We start from the raw sequence: 22,201 nt of genomic DNA on the forward strand, positions 1-22,201 counted from the left end.
TAGGTCTTTTTTCAGCATCTTTACTCTTTAGTAGTCTCAGTGCTGATTGGCTGCTCAGGTTGCTGCATTTCTCAGAGTAACACCAGGTGGCGCTGTGGCGGTGACATGCCAGGTGACAGGGACAGCAATAGCACCTCTTTCTCTTTTCCTCTCCTGCAGATGTTTGGGGAAAGAAAGCGCTCGGGTCATGCCGAGAGCAACGGTTTCCCTGGTAACGCCAATCTTCCTGATCTAGTGCAGCAAAGCCACTCCCCCTTGGCCACGCCCAGCGAAGGCCCAGGGCTCCGCTCCAGTCTGCTTGGGCAGGACCTGGACTCTGTGGCTGAAGTAGGTTACAGTGCAGCCCGTCAGTCCAAGCCACCCCGCCTTCTGACCTTTGCCCACTAACCCGACCCTGACCTTTGACCTCGCTAACCATCCCTATCCGGTCTAGTCCAAAATGAACCGCATATATTTATATTCCTATATTTATATATATATATATGGCTGTGCTTCCTGGCTGTAGTCTCAGGGATGCCCGCTCTCTTGTCCGGGTTCAGGCTTCCTTTTGTAATTATTTTAATCACTCATCTATTAACGCTTTTCTCCCCATCATCACAACGCATGAGCCATGACTCAACATTATTATAACATACTTATCACCTTAAAAACCATCGCTAAGTGCTTACTAACTGTTACGCTCTGCTAAAAACCTTTGTTTATGGCTCGTTACTATGCGCATGTTAAATTAACGCTTTTGATAACTTCCTGTATGAAAAATGCATTATAAACTAAACATGTAGCATTCATAATGCCTTATAGAGTCTAATATACACATTTGATGTTTAGAAGTATTTATGCTGATATATGACTTCATATTGTATTATAACATCATCTCTATATAGCATTAATGTACACCAATGTGCTGTAATGCGTTATAACTTACATACGGCGCTGATGCCTTATCAGTTATAGTGCATTATCACAGTGTTGTGTACTATGAGCAGATGTTGTGATGTGTTACGTAACCTAATGTTATGAAGTCACATGACCCTGCTTTATAAAATGTAACTTAACTGTCATGAGCAGCCGTATTCCAGACAGATGAAGAGTTATAGCACTTTATAGAGAATGAGCATATGATCTGATCGAGGTTTGCTTTAATGCATTATAATGTACATGCAGTACAGATGTCCAGAACATTTTCTTTACCGTGTTCTTATGATGCGTTATGTACCTGTAAATACCTGTATCTGTTACCCCTCATGAGCAGTTCTGCAGCTTATCCCAGCCTTAATAATGTGCTATGGATGCTATATTTCTAACTATGCGTTTATAATGTGTTATTAGCTCAGAATTAACAGGAAGTGTTACTCTGATCACTGGATACAGCTGTGTTGCTTTGCCAGATGTTGTGCCTGAAGTAATAGGTGTGTGTTTGATCCACAGTACGGGAGCGGCTCTAAAGCCTCCTTTACCCCGTTTGTGGACCCGCGAGTGTACCAGACGTCACCCACTGAAGAAAGCAGTGAGAACTCAGCAGCAGGTTCTTGTCCCTGTGCTTTAATGAGATCTGTAATGAATCAGAACAGAACAATAATCTAAGTCGTAGGTTTTATTATTCATTAAATCGTGTTGTTCTCGGCTGCAGCTCTCTCCGTCGACGAGCTGCTGAGGCACGAGCAGGAACAGGAGCAGGCTCGGCTCAACGAGGCTCGGAAGATCTCCGTCGTCAACGTCAATCCCACCAACATCCGGCCGCACAGCGACACGCCTGAGATCCGCAAATACAAGAAACGCTTCAACTCTGAGATCCTGTGTGCTGCTCTGTGGGGTGAGTTTCAGCATCACGCAGCTCTCAATAATCCTTCATCCTAGTTTAAAATCTGTCACAGATATTTTAGAATTAAATCTGATTTGATTTACAAGCAGTTTCTTTTCCTAATCTCATGTAAACTGATTGAAACACATTGTGAGGAGTTATGGAAGGAGTCTCCAGTGTGAGCTTCACATCTTCAGGACAAAGGAGTTTATACTGCTTTGTGTTTCTCAGTAACAAGCTGAGATTTTTCTCTTATTAACTTGAAGAGGGAGAATAAAGAGGGAGAATAAAGAGAGAGAATAAAGAGGGAGAATAAAGAGGGAGAATAAAGAGAGAGAATAAAGAGAGAGAATAAAGAGAGAGAATAAAGAGAGAGAATAAAGAGGGAGAATAAAGAGAGAGAATAAAGAGAGAGAATAAAGAGGGAGAATAAAGAGAGAGAATAAAGAGGGACTGCCGAGGGGACGAGTGTTTAGAGCTGACACAAACACACGAGAACTTCTCCATGATTTAATGTAACAAACGAGTGCTGTGACGTTTCTTGTCTAAACTGTTGTGTTATTAGAAGAATAGAATACTTTCAATTACTGTTAGTGAAAAATGATCAGCTTCAGGATGGTAAGAGTATTATTCTGTAACACACACACACACACACACACACACACACACCATGTGTATTGAGGATGTGAGTGTATAAGGCTGGGGATTTGATTTGCTGCAGGTGTGAATCTGTTGGTTGGGACTGAAAATGGTCTGATGTTGTTGGACCGCAGCGGTCAGGGGAAAGTCTACAACCTCATCAGCCGCCGCCGCTTTCAGCAGATGGACGTGTTGGAGGGCCTTAACGTCTTAGTCACCATCTCCGGTGAGAAAGAGAAGAGGAGTAAAGAGTAAACAGTATTGAGAAGTTAATTTAATAGACTTTAATTACTGTTCTTTTGTGTTGTGGTTAAACTGATGTCTAATATTCCCAGTTGCACATTTTTCTGGCACATAAATGAACTCGAGTGTGAACAGAGTCACAAAAACTCCACCACTTTTCTTTAAAAGGAAGTCGAGGAAAGATTTTTTTATTCCGATTCACATCAGGAGATGATGATTACAGAAATGATGATGCACATTTATCTCGTTTTCTCCAGGCAAAAAGAACAAGTTGAGGGTTTACTACCTGTCATGGCTCAGGAACCGGATCCTCCACAATGACCCTGAGGTGGAGAAGAAGCAGGGCTGGACCACAGTGGGAGATCTGGAGGGCTGCGTTCATTACAAAGTTGGTATGTTCTGTTCATCACCGTCTCTGGCAGGTTGTATATGAATCTCATGTTTATATTAATATTTAAATATTATTTTATTTCTGTTTAATCTGATCTGGTGTCTTTGCGTGTGAAAGTAAAATACGAGCGGATCAAGTTCCTGGTGATTGCCTTGAAGAACGCGGTAGAGATTTACGCATGGGCTCCGAAGCCTTATCACAAATTTATGGCTTTTAAGGTGAGTGTCATTTATATACGATGGGTTTATCTGTGCATTAAAGCGTCGGATGTTTGTGAATGAATCAGGTTTTTTCAGAGCGAGTTATTTTTATAGAAGTCAAACAGATCAGAGCTTGAGGATGAAGAGCTCTTACAGGTTTCTCTTTCTCTCTGAAGTCCTTCACCGATCTGCAGCACAAACCTCAGCTGGTGGATCTGACCGTAGAGGAAGGTCAGAGGTTAAAGGTCATCTACGGCTCCAGTGTTGGATTTCACGTCATCGACGTTGACTCGGGAAACCCGTACGATATCTACATCCCATCGCACGTAAGTGACGGAGTGCTGAGCAGAGTGGCTTTTCCTCTTCCTCCACCTGTGACCAGACGCTTCCTCTATCACAAGGACACACAACTGCATGGCTTTTTTTTTAATGAAAGAAGAAAGAAAGAATAATAATAATAAGGAGAATAAAAATACAATTATTTGAATCATATCCATAGATCCAAGATAATTAGTGATCTAGTGTACATAAGATCTTCTGTGACGTGTTGTAATGTTGTGTAGAGTTGTGTTTGTGCGTTGCTCAGAGCAAAACATTTCCCCGATCTACGACCTTTGACCAACAAAAACCATCTGATAAAGTGAACCAGAGCAAGCAGAAAGTTTTGGCACTTAAGTGTGTGTGCGTGCGCATGTATGTTTGTGTGAGTGTGTGAGTGTGTGAGAGAGAGAGCAGGTCACTTGTTATTGGGAGACTTTATTGTTGCAGCAGTTTCTCACACCCTGCCGAGTGAGCGGAAAAGAAAAGGTCTCCTGCAGCTAATTTTGTGCTCGTGCTTGTTACCCGAGGCTGACGGTCCCAAACCCCTTCCCTTCCCCGTGTTCCTCCCTCAGATTCAGGGCAGTGTCACCCCTCACGCCATTGTGGTACTCCCCAAGACCGACGGGATGGAGATGCTTCTGTGTTATGAAGATGAGGGAGTCTATGTGAACACATACGGCAGAATCACTAAAGACGTGGTGCTACAGTGGGGAGAGATGCCCACCTCTGTTGGTAGGTCGTGGTTGTTTATTTTATTGGCACACGAAAATGATCCCGTCTCCTTTCAGAACCCTGAGGCCCGGGTGCTACTGGAACCTGCCCCAGTCATCAAGCAGCCTTTTGCACCAGATGAATTGAAGTTTGTCGCTAATCATAACACAGTGATGATATTGTTATAGAAGCCCAAACAGCAGATTAGCTCAAAAACACTGTACAAAGTTTTCAGTATGTTGGTAGAACATTAGGTCCAGGTCGTCAGGCCGATCATGAGCACCTGTAGTTCAACTCTCGTGGACACGAAGACTCTTGTAATGACCGCTGATGATGTTTATAGCCATGGACTCATAGTCCAAAGCTGTAATTTATTCCTGATGAGAAGGAACCTGTTTATACAGTTCAGCTTCAGTTCATCTAGTGCCACTGGCTGCATTTTTCTCAATCTTACTTTCAGTGTAACAAATACACACACACACACACACACACACACACACACACACACACACACTCTGCCTGTGTGCTGATCTTTAGGTCGGGTTTACACTGTGTGATTTCTGTTATTTTCAGTGTTGCAGCAACTAACATAATAAAAGAATATTTTGTTAGTGCAGATTTGTGTTGTTATAACACATGACTTCATGCAATACATCATAACCAAAGATAAGTGACAACAAAGTTAGTGTGTTTGTGAGAAATTTCTGATTAAATTCTGTGAGTGCTGCTACGTTTGCCTAAAATCTACTGTAAAGACTGCGGCAAACACACAGCACAGGTACAGATCTGGTACTGATACAGATCCGGTACAGATACAGCTACAGATTCGGTAGCAGCGATAGGAAACTGTAAAGGAAACACAGAACACATCTCATAACCTCCTGTTCATTGTGAAGAAAGTGTGTTTATGTGAAGTCGTTTTGTGCAGCAGCTGATTTCAGAATCACTCTGATTGAGGACCTTGTACATAAAAATAATGTTCTTTAATGACCTACAGGTCTGTCATTAGAGGACGGTATAATGTCACATGGAACACACTATCACAGGATCTTGTACAGTGCAAAGAGGAATCATCTTAAAACACTGCTGAAATCACACAGAGGAAAACCGGCTTCATCTCTCTGGAGCTTCACTCTTTTCCCTTACATTCAGTTCAGACTCAGTGCCCTTTTGCGACCCTTATGCCCCTCTTGTGCCCCTCTCACCCCAAGCTCTGGTGCTGTCTATCAGTGTATTTTTCATTCATTGTGTTGTTTTCTTGTTAATGTTTTGTTCATTAACTAACACCAGAGTCACAATCGAGATATTTGTTTTGTTTCATCACATTTTTGTGTGAATCTGTGAAAGATCTGAGTGTTTATTTCCTGTCTATTGACTAAAAACCTCAAATGCATCTTTTAAATTTACAGCATGATGAATGGATCCTGTGTGTGGTTGAGTGTGTGTTTGTGTGTGTGTTTGTCTGTGTTTGAGTGTGTGTGTGTGTGTGTGGTTGAGTGTGTGTGTGTGTGTGTGTGTGTGGTTGAGTGTGTGTGTGTGTGTGTTTGAGTGTGTGTGTGTGTGTGTGTTTGAGTGTGTGTGTGTGTGTGTGTGTGTCTGTTTGAGTTTGTGTGTGTGTGTGTTTTTTTGTGTGTGTGTCTGTCTGTTTGTGTGTGTGTGTGTGGTTGAGTGTGTGTGTGTGTGTGTGTGTGTGTGTGTGTGTGTGGTTGAGTGTGTGTGTGTGTGTGGTTGAGTGTGTGTGTGTGTGTGGTTGAGTGTGTGTGTGTGGTTGAGTGTGTGTGTGTGTGTGGTTGAGTGTGTGTGTGTGTGTGGTTGTGTGTGTGTGTTTGTGTGTGTTTGAGTGTGTGTGTGTGTGTTTGAGTGTGTGTGTGTGTGTGTGTGTGTGTGTCTGTTTGAGTGAGTGTTTGTGTGTGTGTGTGTGTTTTTTTGTGTGTGTGTCTGTCTGTTTGTGTGTGTGTGTATGTTTGAGTGAGTGTGTGTGTGTGTGTGTATGTTTGAGTGAGTGTGTGTGTATGAGTGAGTGTGTGTGTATGTTTGTGTGTGTGTGTTTGAGTGTGTGTGTGTGTATGTTTGAGTGTGTGTGTGTGTATGTTTGAGTGTGTGTGTGTGTATGTTTGAGTGTGTGTGTGTATGTTTGAGTGTGTGTGTATGTTTGAGTGTGTGTGTGTGTATGTTTGAGTGTGTGTGTGTGTGTATGTTTGAGTGTGTGTGTGTGTGTATGTTTGTTTGTGTGTGTGTTTGTGCGTGTGTGTGTGTATGTTTGAGTGTGTGTGTGTATGTTTGAGTGTGTGTGTGTGTGTGTATGTTTGTGTGTGTGTCTGTGTTTGTGTGTGTGAGTGTGTGTGTGTTTTTTTTGTGTGTGTCTGTGTGTGTGTATGTTTGAGTGAGTGTGTGTATGTTTGAGTGTGTGTCTGTGTTTGTGAGTGTGTGTGTATGTTTTTTTTGTGTATGTTTGAGTGAGTGTGTGTGTATGTTTGAGTGTGTGTGTATGTTTGAGTGTGTGTGTCTGTGTTTGTGTGTGTATGTTTTTTTTGTGTGTGTCTGTCTGTGTGTGTATGTTTGAGTGTGTGTGTGTGTGTTTGTGTGTGTTTAAACTGAAGGATCCATTAGACTGAAACAGATGAATGAAAGATGCTGATATTAAGATTGTCTGTAATTCCCCCTGATGCTGATCACACATCTGATGTAAATTGGTGTCTGTATGATTAACCTTCTAGCTTTGGATGTTTGTTCTCATCTTTGTCTTGGAAGAATGTGAATGTTGGGGTTTATTTTGTGTTCAGAGCGAGCAGCTGGCATTTCAGACATCATCAATCGATCCAAATGAATAATCAAATTACAGAGAACAAAAACTACTTCTCATATTTGTAGAATAACGATCTTCAGATCTTCCTGCTTAGAGAAATCAGACATGAATTATTCAATATTCCAGTCATGAGTTATTTTATGAATGGAGTAAATGTAAAATTTGTAACTTTTTACTAGACAGAATAAACTTGCCACCATAATCACAGCACATTTGGAGGGTGACGAGTTTTCAGAAGTTTTGCTTCAGAAACTGCTGCAATAATGACCTCCTGCTGGTGTTGGGTGTCACGAGCAACCCGGTGTTTTCCACTCGGTTCCGGTTCAGATCGGGTCGGTTTCTGGTTGCTTTTGTCCGTCAGAAGTCGTCGAGCAGCGGGAGGGTTTTCTCACAGTGCTGTGTGTTGTGTTTATTGCTCTGAGAATCATCTCTGTCCTGTCCCACGTCCTGTGTCCTGCCTCCTTCCTGTTTCTCCTGCAGCCTACATCCACTCCAACCAGATCATGGGATGGGGAGAGAAAGCCATTGAGATCCGTTCCGTGGAGACGGGACACCTCGACGGAGTTTTCATGCACAAGCGAGCTCAGCGACTGAAGTTTCTGTCTGAGAGAAACGACAAGGTGGGCTTTAGATAAAATGAGTCCAATTGTGTTTGTTCAGTGTGTATTTAGTGTTTGTTCAGTTTGTATTTAGTGTTTGTTCAGTGTGTATTTAGTGTTTGTTCAGTGTGTATTTAGTGTTTGTTCAGTGTTTGTTCAGTGTGTATTTAGTGTTTGTTCAGTGTGTATTTAGTGTTTGTTCAGTGTGTATTTAGTGTTTGTTCAGTGTTTATTTAGTGTGTATTTAGTGTTTGTTCAGTTTGTATTTAGTGTGTATTTAGTGATTGTTCAGTGTGTATTTAGTGTTTGTTCAGTGTGTATTTAGTGTTTGTTCAGTGTGTATTTAGTGTTTGTTCAGTGTGTATTTAGTGTTTGTTCAGTGTGTATTTAGTGTTTGTTCAGTGTGTATTTAGTGTTTGTTCAGTGTTTATTTAGTGTGTATTTAGTGTTTGTTCAGTTTGTATTTAGTGTGTATTTAGTGATTGTTCAGTGTGTATTTAGTGTTTGTTCAGTGTGTATTTAGTGTTTGTTCAATGTGTATTTAGTGTTTGTTCAGTGTGTATTTAGTGTGTATTTAGTGTTTGTTCAGTGTGTATTTAGTGTTTATTTAGTGTGTATTTAGTGTTTGTTCAGTGTTTAGTGTGTTTAGTTTGTTCAGTGTGTGTTTAGTGTTTGTTCAGTGTGTATTTAGTGTTTGTTCAGTGTTTATTTATTGTGTATTTAGTGTTTGTTCAGTGTTTATCTAGTGTTTGTTCAGTGTGTATTTAGTGTTTGTTCAGTGTGTATTTAGTGTTTGTTCAGTGTGTATTTAGTGTTTGTTCAATGTGTATTTAGTGTTTGTTCAGTGTGTATTTAGTGTTTATTTAGTGTGTATTTAGTGTTTGTTTAGTGTGTTTAGTTTGTTCAGTGTGTATTTAGTGTTTGTTCAGTGTGTATTTAGTGTTTGTTCAGTGTTTATTTATTGTGTATTTAGTGTTTGTTCAGTGTTTATTTAGTGTGTATTTGGTGTGTATTTAGTGTGTATTTAGTGTTTGTTCAGTTTGTATTTAGTGTTTGTTCAGTGTGTATTTAGTGTTTGTTCAGTGTGTATTTAGTATTTATTCAGTGCGTATTTAGTGTGTATTTAGTGTTTGTTCAGTGTTTATTTAGTGTGTATTTAGTGTTTGTTCAGTGTTTGTTCAGTGTTTATTTGGTGTTTGTTCAGTGTTTATTTGGTGTTTGTTCAGTGTTTATTTGGTGTTTGTTCAGTGTTTATTTAGTGTGTATTTAGGAAACGTTCCTGGTTCAGAGTTGTTATGAAGCTGCTGATTGTTAACGTGTGTAATTTCAGTGTTAACTGAGTGAATATCAGTAAAACAGAACAGAGGTGTTTTTTATAAACACTGGCTCTAAAAATGTCCTGAGTGAGTAACCGACTCGTCTGTTTGCCCCCTGTGCTGTTGTAGGTCTTCTTCGCCTCGGTCCGATCAGGAGGCAGTAGCCAAGTTTTCTTCATGACCTTGAACAGAAATTCCATGATGAACTGGTAAAACCCGCCCACACACCTTCCCCCCCCACGGGCCCCACCACTCGCCCCCTGCGTTGTGTATCTGTTTTCTATATCGATGGGGTGGGACAGAATGACTAGAACCCACGGTGTGTGGAATCACAGGGCTGCTTTTAAGATTAAATACTTTTAGAAAATAAATCAATAAAACAAAATAATGGCCAGGAGCCGCTCCAGAGAGCCGACGTTCATCTCACATCCACACGAAGCTCTGGCCGCCGAGAGAAGAACAGCCACCTCCTGTACCCAGAATTCCTTACGGCTCTGACCTGCGGGTTCTTGTTTTTATCATGATGATGTAGTTTTGGAGAAAAACAGAGATGGACAGAACTGATGGCCAAAAATCAAGAAAATTAATGATATTGTAACTGTTTAGTCACTTTTATCACAATAATTTATTGCTGTTGGTTCAACAAAACAATTCTATGGAAAGGTGTGTGTGTGTGTGTCTGTGTGTGTGTCTGTGTGTGTGTCTGTGTGTGTGTTTCTTTCACGTTATGTTTTTGCATTTCATCACACTGTAACTGTACAAAGGTTTGTGAGGTTTCTATGTTTGCAATATATTTCCGTGTGTGTGCGAGTGTGCATGTGAGTGTGCGTGAGAGTGAGTGTGTGCGCACGTGTGTGTGCGCACGTGTGTGTGCCCTCACCATCCATCTATATAAAACATCAGACGATAGTTAAGTCTGGTCTGAACGTGTGGATGTTTTATGCAGAAGGTTACAGCCGAATCCTGGGAAATTATTTGTAAATTAAATTAAAGCTCAGTTTCTCTTCATAAACAATCGACACGTGATGGAGTTTAGCATTTTACACGTTGTTGCTTCAGTGCAATAAAGAGCAGGAGATCTGGGTTCTGGGTTTTAGCTCAAACCTGAACCTCCAGTCTGAAACTTTCAGAGCTGTGTTCGAGGTTTATGTGAGTTTTTTTAAGATAATCCTTTAATAAATCTGCTCACACAACACAGGGGATTTCTGTTCTTTTTTCTCAGATTGTGATGACATGAGTTCAGTGCATTGAGCTTCCTCTAAACCTACCTCATTACTTCCTCCAGTCAAGTTTATATTCAACCATAACGTCATTATTAATAAAACGTTCACTAGAATTCAGACAAAGGCACAGGAGGAATCTCAATTTTATAATATACGTTTTATTATAAATTAATTCTTTATGCATCCTGAACATTTCTTTTTTTATAATTTTTTCCCCCACAATAAACTGTCACTAGATTCTATATAAAAATGAAGCGATTCAGTTTAATCTGTCAGGATAAATTTCATACTCAAATACGACTTGAATGTTTATAATATTTACAAATTCACAAGAAAAAAATGTGTGAAAGGTGTGTTAACACCTGTAATAAATTCAGCAAAACTTTCTTCACTGGTGCATTTTATTAGGATGTTTTGGTGCTCTAGTGCTGAATCGTTTCTAAGAATCATGGTGCAGAAAAGAAAATGATTCTTTTCACTTAAACTCAAATAATTGAAATTAAGCTTGATAAATTTAATAAAGTCAAAGATCAAATTGAGTATGAGTACAAGTGTGTACAAGTGTGTACAAGTGTGTATGAGTGTAGAAGAAGTGTGTAAACTGCAGATTAGAGACTTTTAGTTTCAGCAGAATTTTTCACCCCCGAGACGTTTTAATTCTGAAATAAACCACCTGTGTGTGTGTGTGTGTGTGTGTGTTTCTGCGGTTTCTGCATGTCTGTAGCTTTACATTGGGGATTTCACCCCCAGGTTATTCTTCATTCGAGCATAAAAATGTGAACTGAAGTTAAAACATCTCGTCTCTTTTTTGTTGTTCATAAAAAAATTCACTTCATTCACTTTTTCATCTCACATTTGTCTTAATTTTAATTTCATTTAATCATCAGTAAATCCATCACATCCTACTATCATTCTTGGTAGTTTGTTAAGTTTCACACAAACTTATGTGGAATTTCTCACATTTTTATTTGCTTATTTTCTGGCTGAATAAGAGCTAAAATAATTCTCCATTTTGGCTTTTAAAGAATGTTTTAGTGATTTTTTTCTTTACTTTTTGAGAAATTAAAGCTGTTATCTAACTGTTTGGCAAAAAATCAGGCTAAATAAAATACAGAATAAAGTTAGCAGTAAAATAAATCACACAGCGAATAATTCTGTAAATATAATTACAGTAAAATTATGTATTTTAACAATTATTACATGCTTCCAAACCTGACTCCAAGTGAATTTCCATTTTAATAACTTATTTAATAATACTTCGTTAAACATTCTTAATGCTGTTACAGAAACTAAAAATGTACAAAACTTTAAAGTGAAATAAAATAAATATTACATTTACGTAAAAGCCTGGAGTTGGATTTTATATGCAAATAATATTCGAATAATATTTCATGTAAATTTTTATTGCAGTTCTATTTACAGAATTACAGACTGCCGTTATTTTTACTGTCTCACGAGTTTTTTTTATATTTAACTTCTTTTCATGTTTATTCACGTCATCATGCTTTTTTGTAAAAGAATTTGTTCACTGCTTCCAAAACATGAATGTTACGATTAAAATGATTCAAAAAGTCATACTACTGAAAACTCTGAACTAGGCCTGAGGTCTGATCTCATCTGCTGGGAGCCTGGTACTTTTCCACTGGATACTGAATACTGAATTTTCTTATTCTGATGTAAAAATGTGGTGGCCTGAGTGGTTATAAACTGAGGATCTAACAGACGAGCCGAGGTTGGACGCTGGTTATTCTGATGGGATTTATTTGTACAGTATACTTCTGGTCTGTCATTGTGTTTGGAGGCGACAGTATTATTACTAATTCTTTTGCAAAGGGATTTTTTTCTCTAGCTGTAATTTGGAATAGCTCGTCAGTCTGAAAGTGCTGAACTCTATATTAGAATGTCAGAGATGTTTAATATCAGTGCTTTATGTAATATCACTTTATCCTATTCTCCATTTATCCCAGTACTGTTTGAGGCTTCTTTCCTTTTTCTTTATAATTTCACTGCTAAATTATAGCCAAACTGATGTACTGAACTCTTCTGTATGGTGACATTTTCCTTTCCCTGCTTTATTTAGTTTTTCTGTTTGTTTGTTTTAGTTTTTTTCAGGGGGAAAAGCACTCGTCTTATTTATATTTGAATGAAAGCCTGAAAGGAATCAATGCCGATGTAAATGAAAACCAAACCTAACACAGTCATGTTGGGGCACAGCTAGGATTATTAGCAATAACATGTATCAAGGATTTTTTCTGGTATTTCATTTCTGTCTGAATTTGGTAGAAAAAATATGTTGAAATGTTTGAAGTCCAGAATTTGGGTTGTTGAGTTCGGAGTGACGCAGATTCTACACGAATATCTTCACACTTTGTTCCCATGTGACATAAAGCATTAGAACTTTGCTGTTTTTTAATAAATCGATGTATCAAATGACATTTTTGCTGTTGGTTATTTATTTATTCATTCATTTCTGTACTTATTCACAGATATTTGGATTTTAAACATAATTCTTTCTATATTTTATCATTAATTTAGCTTAGATTTAACTGATATTTTAAATCCCAAATAATGTCAAATTTAATGCAAAAGCATCTCAGAATGTTTGCACATTTACATTTAACCAATATTGATGTTTATGATAAGTATTAAATAAAATAAAGTATATTGTAACTAACTAGAGAGAGAGAGAGTGTATGTGTGTGTGTAACAGAGAGAGTGTGTGTTTGAGTGTGTGTGTGAAAGAGAACGAGACTGTGTTTGAGTGTGTGTTTGAGTGTACTGTATGTGTATGTGTGTGTTTGAGAGTGTTTTTGTATGTATGTGTTTGAGTGTGTGTGTGTTTGTATGTATGTGTTTGAGAGTGTGTGTGTTTGAGAGTGTGTTTGTGTGTGTGTATGTTTGTATGTATGTGTTTGAGTGTGTGTGTTTGTATGTATGTGTTTGAGTGTGTGTGTTTGTATGTATGTGTTTGTATGTATGTGTTTGAGTGTGTGTGTGTGTGTTTGTATGTATGTGTTTGAGTGTGTGTGTGTGTTTGTATGTGTTTGAGAGTGTGTGTGTATGTTTGTATGTATGTGTTTGAGTGTGTGTGTGTTTGTATGTATGTGTTTGTATATATGTTTGTATGTATGTGTTTGAGAGTGTGTGTGTGTTTGTATGTATGTGTTTGAGTGTGTGTGTGTTTGTATGTATGTGTGTGTGTGTGTGTTTGTATATATGTGTTTGAGTGTGTGTGTTTGTATGTATGTGTTTGAGAGTGTGTGTGTGTTTGTATGTATGTTTGAGTGTGTTTGTATGTATGTGTTTGAGAGTGTGTGTGTGTTTGTATGTGTTTGAGTGTGTGTGTTTGTATGTATGTGTTTGAGTGTGTGTGTTTGTATGTGTTTGAGTGTGTGTGTTTGTATGTATGTGTTTGAGAGTGTGTGTGTGTGTTTGTATATGTGTTTGAGTGTGTGTGTTTGTATGTATGTATGTGTTTGAGTGTGTGTGTGTGTGTGTGTGTGTGTGTGTGTGTGTGTGTGTTTGTATGTATGTGTTTGTGTGTGTGTGTGTGTATATGTGTTTGAGTGTGTGTGTGTGTGTGTGTTTGTATATATGTGTTTGAGAGTGTGTGTGTGTGTATATGTGTTTGAGTGTGTGTGTATGTGTTTGAATGTATGTGTTTGAGTGTGTGTGTGTGTGTTTGTATGTATGTGTTTGAGTGTGTGTGCGGGTGTGTAGCCCCGCCCACTATACGGGTGCCGCAGTAAAATTGTACGCGCATGCGCGTTGACATTCTTTTTTTTTCTTGGCAGTAAGTATCGCACACGCGCGCCTTTCTCTTGTGGAAAACAATGTGAAATTTCTTAAATATAACTGGGTCTAAAGTGTCACTCGATGTGTTGACGAGTGCGACTCCGTAACAACAACAACGCGTCGCCTTGGACATTTGTAAAAGTGTGTAAAAAGAAACGGCGCGTTGTTTAACACAGTTGAGGAGTAACTAAGTTAGCTAAGTGGCTAACAGGCGGCGAGCACGAGGCCTTCCTCGCGCACAGGTCACAATCACTGGTGATTACAGCGGGTTTAAGCTGATTGTTCGCGTCATTTAAGAGTTTATGTTCATGGTGATTTTTAACGAGCTTAAAATATGACTGAAGTAGTTGAGAGTTGTGCTTTAGTGATATTAGCGAGCTAGCTGAGCGCAGAAACGCAGATGTTTAGTGTGTAAGTGAGCGCACGCGCCGGTAACCGCTTCTTAAAGGATCTTTATTTAAACGTCCGCCGACATTAAAGTTGGAGTGTTTACAGTTTTATTAGCACCCGTTTCTGGGCCTTTAGTGTGTCGGTGGCGTCTGTGGCCTTACGTCGTGTGTCTAAAGTAACATTAAAGTTTGTCCAAGGCCCAGGGTTACCATACACACGTGTGAAGCGGAATAACACTTTAATACCCGGAGTTTGGGTTTTTATACCCACCGGCATTTGGGCGTGAAAAGCAGCACGTTTACACGTGGAATATTTCGCTTTGTACACCACTTTATACACCACTTAGTGTGAACAGCGCTGTGTTCATGGATTAAATGATTAGTGTTAATTGTGATGAGTGATTAAAGCGTCAGTGTGGAAACACGTGATGTGACGTACCCTGTTTTTTATATAATAATTTTCTTTACAATATGAATATTATATAGTTTGAATTGATGACCTGTGTACCAGTTAGTATGTATATGTTTATTAAACCTATAAAGTGTAATGAAGCTCTGCTCACAGCTGTAATGTTCAGACACAGTGTTAATTTCACTGCACTTTTCATTGCATCTGTTCCACGTTGCTTGCTTTTACCTTTTCTTAATCTTCATCATTCACATTTAAACCTATTTTGTTCTCGGCTTTTACTTCGATGTAAATCCTGTTTCTGTTTTTTCTGTCCTCAGTGCCCCTTGATTATATCCCACCATGGCAGATCCAGATCTTGATTTCACCAGTGGAGACGCCGGGGCCTCTGAAACGTACCCGCAGCAGTGCAGCGCTCTGCGCAAAAACGGCTTTGTGGTCCTGAAGGGTCGTCCCTGCAAAATCGTTGAGATGTCCACTTCCAAGACCGGAAAGCACGGCCACGCTAAGGTCAGGAGGATGTTCTGACTCGTTTTGTTTTACGCCGTATGTCAATTTTTAGCTTTATCGATGTATTGCATAAACTCCTTGTTATGGCACCGTCACTGTAAAAACCAGTCAAACAGCTTAATATATACATGACAAATCAATTGTTTACATCAGTTAGTTGCCTGAAAAGAAAAAAGTGAAAACTTTGGATCTAAAACGATGTAATTGGTTTCCGATGTTGAGTCAGATCTAACTTTGATCACAAACTATTCTTTCTTCCAGTGATGTTTTACAACAGGCTTAAAAACCGTACAGTTTTAATATTAAGAAATGTAATGCATGTTTATCCTGGTGTGCTACTCTGGCCCAGATTTGGTGCAGCAGTTTGTGTGTTTAAAGATTTCTACCTGTTTTGAGAGAACAGGATTTCCCCAGTCTTTTTTTAAGGTAGCTGGGGAAATGTTTCGGTTGTGTTGGTCGCTCATTTGGGTCAGGTCTCACCTGCATAGTCTCATTTCATCCTGAATTTAATATTATAATTTTTTTGTGTATTAAATTGTATTGCACAAGGGTGAGTGATGCACAAAAGGTTACAGCTGTATGGAATATATATTAATGAATATCATACAATCTGCCAGCCAATCTGTTCTGTTTTATCAAGAAAATTCAACCCCAAAATTACCCCTTAAATATAAGCGTCTAGGTTTAATATAAATTGACACTACATTATCTTGTGTGTGTACTGTTTATCTAATGCCTTAATATTGTTTGATTCATTATAAAATTGTGCATCTAGTTTTTGTTTGACTCTGAGCCCATTGTTTTTCTCCCTAACGCTTTGTTCTGTGGAGAGTTTTAAAGGTTAAATCTGCTCTCACCTGTGCAGGTTCACCTGGTTGGTATCGACATTTTCACTAATAAGAAGTATGAAGATATTTGTCCCTCAACCCACAACATGGACGTGCCCAACATAAAGAGAAACGACTTCCAGGTGTGTGTGTGTGTGTGTGAGAGAGAGAGAGATGGGGAAGGGGGTTAATGGAGAAACTGGATGCTTATGTTTGGGTTAATTTTAGTAAGTCAGTTAACTTTCCAGCCATTGTAGAGTACAAGGTTTTCAAGCTGTCTTGTGGTATTCAGTGGGTTGTTTTGTACCAATAAATAAAATATAATTATGGGCTGCATCATAATAAATGAGCCGAGTGCCTGTACATGATCTGTAATAGCAGTTTAAAACTCTTTAATTAATTCCTTTGATTTGTTGTATTACTTTTTAATAAGTAATGTCTTTTTCTCCAATTTAGTTTTTTCTTTACCCAAAGTTTCATGTGTTTTTTGTTTTTTTTCCCCACCTCCCCCCACCCTCCCAGCTGGTTGACATTAATGAGGGTTTCTTGTCTCTCATGATGGACAACGGTGATGTGCGTGAAGACCTTCGTGTTCCAGAGGGTGACCTGGGCAAGGAGATTGAATCCAAACACAGTGCTGGTGAAGACATGATGGTGGGTTACAGAAACGTTCTGCTTTCAAAATAAGATTCGAATCTTAAACTGTTTTTCCTCTTTTTTTTATGCAGCTTATTTGAATATTTAGGACAGAAATTTAATGTGCAATATTAGTTGTTTCATGATGGCTGTTTTGAAGCTTAAGGAAAAACAACAGTGAGTATTTATTTGTGGGTTGAAAGCAGTTGTTTCTCCACCAAAATATAGTGATTTTATTTTTAAGAAAAAACAGTGTGCATATATTAATGTTTATTATAAACAGTGGTTAATATTGATAATAGTTTGTTATAAACCTTTACAGGTTAGATGGCAGTGGTCATGTGATCAGTATACTTTATACTGAATTACTGTAAGTAATTGATTAGTAATGTGATGTGGTCTCCTCTCTCTCTCTCTCTCTCTCTCTTTTTTTTTTAGATTACTGTGCTCTCAGCAATGGGTGAAGAGTCCGCAGTCGGCATCAAGGCCTTTACCAAATAGTAAGCGTGCGAGCGACGGATGGAGAGAGAGAGACTGGGCTGCTCAGGCTGCAACATGCACCACAATAAAATCTCCTTTCTGTTTTTTTCTTCACCAAAGCTCTGGCCTTCACACACACATTCACAACTTGTTACTCTCGTTGTTTTTGGGTTTTCTTTCTTTCTTTTCTTTTGTTTTCCCCCCTGTGCCTCCTTCCAGTTACTCTGCTGGGCTTTTTTTAGACAATGTAATTATCTTCAGGTTTGGCATTCTTCTTTTGGATCAGATTTGTTTTAGGATTTTTAGTTGATTGTATTTTTTTTTTTTTTTTCCATTCCACTGTGTTTTGCCGTCATGGCGTTGGTCTGGCTATTTACATTCCTGAATGTTAAAGCAGGATCTGTTTGCCATTTACACATGGCATATATGGATATACACATGAAAACAGATATGGTTACTTAGCAGAATTGATGCCTTTCAGTGGAATATATGTTCAATGCATTTTAAATAAGGGGAAGAAAAAGCCCTCACTGACACCAGTGTTTTGTTTGTTTTGTTTTTGTTTTTGTTTTCCTCCTACCCCCCTGCTGCATTAAGGGTGCCATAACTTTTATTTTTTATTTAAACATGATTATGTATCTGCACTAAGGTCAGTTCTCTCAGTTGTTGCCTTTACCCAAAGTGAGATGTGAGTGTCCTGGTAGTTAGCACTTTGTAGTACTTTGAGTGCTACTGGAAACACTTTTTTTTTTTTTTTTTAATTTTTTTTTTTTTTTATTAAAGGAAAATCACTAAGACAAATAACCTTCAGTGGAATTTATAAGTGCCGGTCTCCATTGTGACATGGACAGAAGGATGTGATGGCCATGTGCGAGTACCTCTGTAACGCAATAGCAGCCTGGTTCTGGCTGTCAGACAACCTTAAATAAAGTGTTGAAGCCTGTTCATGTCTCATGTTGTAGGGTGTTTAAATTTGACTTGGAAAATGTGACCATAAGGACAAACTAGTTGAATGTGGTCTCGATGTGAGGGGGCCAATATTTTAAACCCTCACCATATAACGTGGTGTAATGGCTCAAACCCTGTATGCTCACTTCAAGGTAAAGATGTTATTCAAATTGTTGTCTTTGAAATTCTATGTTTTTAAATGTGTTTAACTGTAAAAATATAAAATGTGAAGTAGGACCTGGAGCAAATACGAGCTTCAAGAAAATCAGAAAGAAACGGAGGGATAAAGCTCAGAGTTTTACAGGAAAAACCACGTCACACGTCATTTTAGTCACAAAACCTCTTAATAAAGATTTAAATATCGTTATGTAAAGATTAGGACAAGGATAGCTGGAGACTCTATAAAGGTAAATATTTAATATACATCACAGAGTTAACTTAAGTCTGCTGTTCTACTCCTGAAGATTAGGACTACTGTTGCTTCTTATCTGGTCAGGGAAGCGTTTAAGGTGAAAGACCGATGGCTCCATGGTTCTGTAATTGTTTTATCATGTTTATTGTTGGATGTTTTCTGTGTTCAGCTGTTTGGAGTCATCTGGTTGATGTTTAACATAAAATATAAGTATAAAAGTGAGTCATTTTCCTGTTCAGGTGTTTGTTTACATTTACACTATTTACTGTAGTGTGTACAGAGTGTCACCCAGATGAGGATGAGGTTCCCTTCTGGTTCCTCAAGGTTTCTTCCTCACATCATCTCAGGGACTTTTTCCTCACCACCACCTCAGGCTTGATCATTAGGGATAGGGACAGATTTTTATATTTTAAATTAATATTTTTATATTAATGTTAAACGTTAATTGTATATATTCATTTATTTATTTTTATTTTTTATTCTTATTATATATTTGTTTCTTTTTTGTCTCTCTTCTGTTTCCATACTTCTGTAAAGCTGCTTTGAGACTTTGGGAAATTGTTAAACGCGCTATAGAAATAAATTACAATAAAAGTGAACTTATATTATGGGATGGGATAAAAAGGCGGACGGAGTGAACGCGCATGCGCACTGACGTCACTTCCCTCTCTCTCTCTCTCTCTCTCTAACATGGCGCCGGTATGTATGAGCTCTGAGGCAGCTTTAACTACTAACGTTTATTTTGTGTTGTTTTATTGTCGAGTTTGTGGTTACAGCAGTCCTGTGTGTTAGATATTTCAAATATCAATCCTTAGATTTTAAAGTGATTATTTATTAAAAGTCTGATTGTGACACAATTGTGATCCGCGGTGTAAAAGCAGCGCACGTGCACATCAGAGTGACTGGGATCAGGACTGTAATAATAATCATAATAATAATTATAATAATAATAATTATTATTAGTATTATTATTATTGTTATTATTATTGTTGTTGTTATAATAGTAATCATAATCATTATAATAATACACATAATACTACTAATAATTATGATAATAATAATCACATAACAATAATAATAATAATAATAATAATAATCACAATAATAATAATAATAATAATAATCACATAATAATAATCACAATAATAATAATAATCACAATAATAATAATCACAATAATAATAATAATCACAATAATAATAATAATAATAATCCCCTATCCTGTGTGTGTTTATATATACATGATTTCTGCCTGTTGTCCTACAGAACAGACCGTCTGTAGGGAAAAGGAACAGAAAAGGAGCTTCATGGAGGTTCACACTGGACTGCACACATCCTGTGGAGGACGGGATCCTGGACTCAAACAACTTTGTAACTATGATTACTGACTTGTATAGTAAATAATTTTAACATAAGTGTAGTAAATATTGATGTGACTTCAGGGATCACTAATATTGTGTGATAACTAGGGTTCTCTTCCCTAGTTTATAGCTAGGGTTCTCTTCCCTAGTGTGTCATATTGTCGTGTCACTAACAGGAGACGTTCCTCAAAGAGAAGGTGAAGGTTAACGGCAAAACTGGAAATCTGGGTAACGTGGTGCAGATCACTCGGGAGAGAAACAAGATCAGCATCTCATCAGAAAAACGCTTCTCAAAGAGGTGAGAGCTACACGGAGAGGACGGCCGTGTCGACCGACACAAACTGTAGTCACACAAAGTTACAGACTGTTGGAGTTGTTTTTGGGAAAAAATTCAACAAAAGAAATTCAAGAAACTAAATGTGATAAAGGAACATTTCTGAAACCGAACACATTAAACCTGTTAATGTAAATGTAGCTGTTTCTATTCATTTAGTCTTAATATCTAACTGAATGTAAACTCATGTCTTCTTTCAGGTATCTGAAATATCTCACAAAGAAATACCTGAAGAAGAATAACCTGCGCGACTGGCTGCGTGTGGTGGCGTCCGATAAAGAGACCTACGAGCTGCGATACTTCCAGATCAGTCAGGAAGACGAGTCTGAGACAGACGAGTGAAGCCGTTGTGTGGCGAGGAGAGGAAGAGGAGGATGATGATGGAGCAAATCTCATCCTTTATATTGGGTTTTTGTCAATAAATGTTGGATTTACATTAAACCTGAATGTGATTTATTTATTATTGTTAAAAAATCTATGAAATGAAGACGAGGAGTTTAAAAAATCAGGCTGTGGCTTTTGGAATAATTAAACTGGGGGTTTTTTAAACACGTTAAAGACGTGATCTGTTACGCAGTAATGGAGCTTGTAGTTCTGATTAAAGATTAGTGAATTCACAAAAATTGACAAAGTGAAATTAAAAATCTAATTAAATTGAGTGAATTGTGTCTGAGTTGGGGGGGCAGGGTGTCTTAGTGGTTAGTACGTTCACCTCACACCTCCAGGGTTGGGGGTTCGATTCCCGCCTCCACCTTGTGTGTGTGGAGTTTGCATGGTCTCCCCGTGCCTCGGGGGTTTCCTCTGGGTACTCCGGTTTCCTCTCCCAGTCCAAAGACATGCATGGTAGGTTGATTGGCATCTCTGGAAAATTGTCTGTAGTGTGTGAGTGAATGAGAGTGTGTGTGTGTGTGCCCTGTGATGGGTTGGCACTCCGTCCAGGGTGTATCCTGCCTTGATGCCCGATGACGCCTGAGATAGGCACAGGCTCCCCGTGACCCGAGGTAGTTCAGATAAGCGGTAGAAGATGAGTGAGTGATTGAGTGTCTGAATTGGTTTATAATTTTGTGAGAGAGATTTAAGATTTTATTATTAATATACACTGGTGTTTTTCCAAATCTTTGTGGACAGGATTAGTTAATTATTATGAATTCTGTCCCATTATTTCTTCTGGTCCACATCAGTTACTTTAGATTTTTTCCTAGTGATTTTGTTGCAGCTTTGAGAAATGAACATATCTAAAAGTTGGAGTGACTTTATTTATAATGGCAAATATTGAGCCTCATTATACTGTAAAAGATTTAATTTGGTAATCAAGTAAGAAGAGGATCATTATTCCTGCTTGAGGTTCCTCGTGATATCTGAGAACTTCAGACAGCTTCATTTTGAGTCTCTGAGTTTCTGTTGATTTCAGGTTGTATTGCATTGAGCATTAAAACATTAAAAGTAATGCTGAAATGTTCTTTGAGTTAAACAAATGTAAATCTTTTTGATCTCTGATGATCATCCTAAACTATTTCATGGTGAGAAAATGTTCAGTTAGGTGTTAACTTCTCTAAGCAACCTTTACAGAGCAGTGAGGTCTTTTGGTCTTTCATTATGTTGATCAGCTGATGAGTGAAAATCTCATTAACACCTTTAGCAGCTCCAGAGTGAGAGGAACAGAGTGATGAGATGGCACTTTTGGTGGAGGACCACACTATAAATACTTGGAGAGCAGATGACTTTTTCTTACATTTGTGCAGGAATCACACAAGGTCTGGTCATGGAGGTCTCAGCTGCGGAGACATGGACAGGAACAAGGAGAAAACAAATCCGTGGACGCTTCCGTGCAACTCTTGCTGGACTTCTGG

At 38.4% G+C, this 22,201-nt stretch overlaps 3 protein-coding genes across 8 annotated transcripts in view; all 3 read left to right on the forward strand.

Moving 5' to 3' along the window:
* The window catches only part of tnikb (TRAF2 and NCK interacting kinase b), a 50,403-nt gene extending 37,720 nt beyond the window's left edge, over nt 1–12,683 (forward strand). For 5 of the 6 annotated variants that reach the window (XM_060861812.1, XM_060861808.1, XM_060861809.1 and 2 more), the window contains 10 exons: nt 160–327; nt 1,429–1,525; nt 1,631–1,813; nt 2,523–2,666; nt 2,941–3,075; nt 3,192–3,292; nt 3,451–3,600; nt 4,168–4,327; nt 7,593–7,732; nt 9,157–12,683. In XM_060861812.1, the coding sequence (XP_060717795.1) occupies nt 160–327; nt 1,429–1,525; nt 1,631–1,813; nt 2,523–2,666; nt 2,941–3,075; nt 3,192–3,292; nt 3,451–3,600; nt 4,168–4,327; nt 7,593–7,732; nt 9,157–9,240 (1,362 nt within the window). In that variant the 3' untranslated portion in view covers nt 9,241–12,683. The remainder of the gene's footprint in view (nt 1–159; nt 328–1,428; nt 1,526–1,630; nt 1,814–2,522; nt 2,667–2,940; nt 3,076–3,191; nt 3,293–3,450; nt 3,601–4,167; nt 4,328–7,592; nt 7,733–9,156) is intronic. The other variant, XM_060861810.1, reaches the window with a different exon arrangement.
* Nucleotides 12,684–13,976: 1,293 nt separating this feature from the next.
* Nucleotides 13,977–18,239, forward strand: eif5a (eukaryotic translation initiation factor 5A). Its single transcript, XM_060862020.1, has 5 exons — nt 13,977–14,043; nt 15,164–15,353; nt 16,219–16,323; nt 16,703–16,834; nt 17,255–18,239. The coding sequence occupies exons 2-5, from the start codon at nt 15,186–15,188 to the stop codon at nt 17,315–17,317; spliced, it is 468 nt and encodes a 155-aa protein (XP_060718003.1). The 5' UTR covers nt 13,977–14,043; nt 15,164–15,185; the 3' UTR covers nt 17,318–18,239.
* Nucleotides 18,240–19,307: 1,068 nt separating this feature from the next.
* On the forward strand, nt 19,308–20,792 carry rpl22l1 (ribosomal protein L22-like 1). Its single transcript, XM_060861569.1, has 4 exons — nt 19,308–19,355; nt 19,923–20,027; nt 20,194–20,315; nt 20,552–20,792. The coding sequence occupies exons 1-4, from the start codon at nt 19,347–19,349 to the stop codon at nt 20,691–20,693; spliced, it is 378 nt and encodes a 125-aa protein (XP_060717552.1). The 5' UTR covers nt 19,308–19,346; the 3' UTR covers nt 20,694–20,792.
* Nucleotides 20,793–22,201: the final 1,409 nt, after the last annotated feature.

The sequence above is a fragment of the Tachysurus vachellii genome, chromosome 25, assembly GCF_030014155.1.
Source record: "Tachysurus vachellii isolate PV-2020 chromosome 25, HZAU_Pvac_v1, whole genome shotgun sequence".
NCBI classification, from domain to species: Eukaryota; Metazoa; Chordata; class Actinopteri; order Siluriformes; family Bagridae; genus Tachysurus; species Tachysurus vachellii.

Bases quoted from the DNA above. Each gene is read 5' to 3' on its own strand.
- eif5a (XM_060862020.1), top strand. From the start codon at position 15,186: ATGGCAGATCCAGATCTTGATTTCACCAGTGGAGACGCCGGGGCCTCT. The intron at 16,324-16,702 runs GTGTGTGTGTGT...CCACCCTCCCAG, and splicing joins TAAAGAGAAACGACTTCCAG to CTGGTTGACATTAATGAGGG. The intron at 16,835-17,254 runs GTGGGTTACAGA...TTTTTTTTTTAG, and splicing joins GTGCTGGTGAAGACATGATG to ATTACTGTGCTCTCAGCAAT.
- rpl22l1 (XM_060861569.1), top strand. The intron at 20,028-20,193 runs GTAACTATGATT...TGTCACTAACAG, and splicing joins TCCTGGACTCAAACAACTTT to GAGACGTTCCTCAAAGAGAA. The intron at 20,316-20,551 runs GTGAGAGCTACA...GTCTTCTTTCAG, and splicing joins GAAAAACGCTTCTCAAAGAG to GTATCTGAAATATCTCACAA.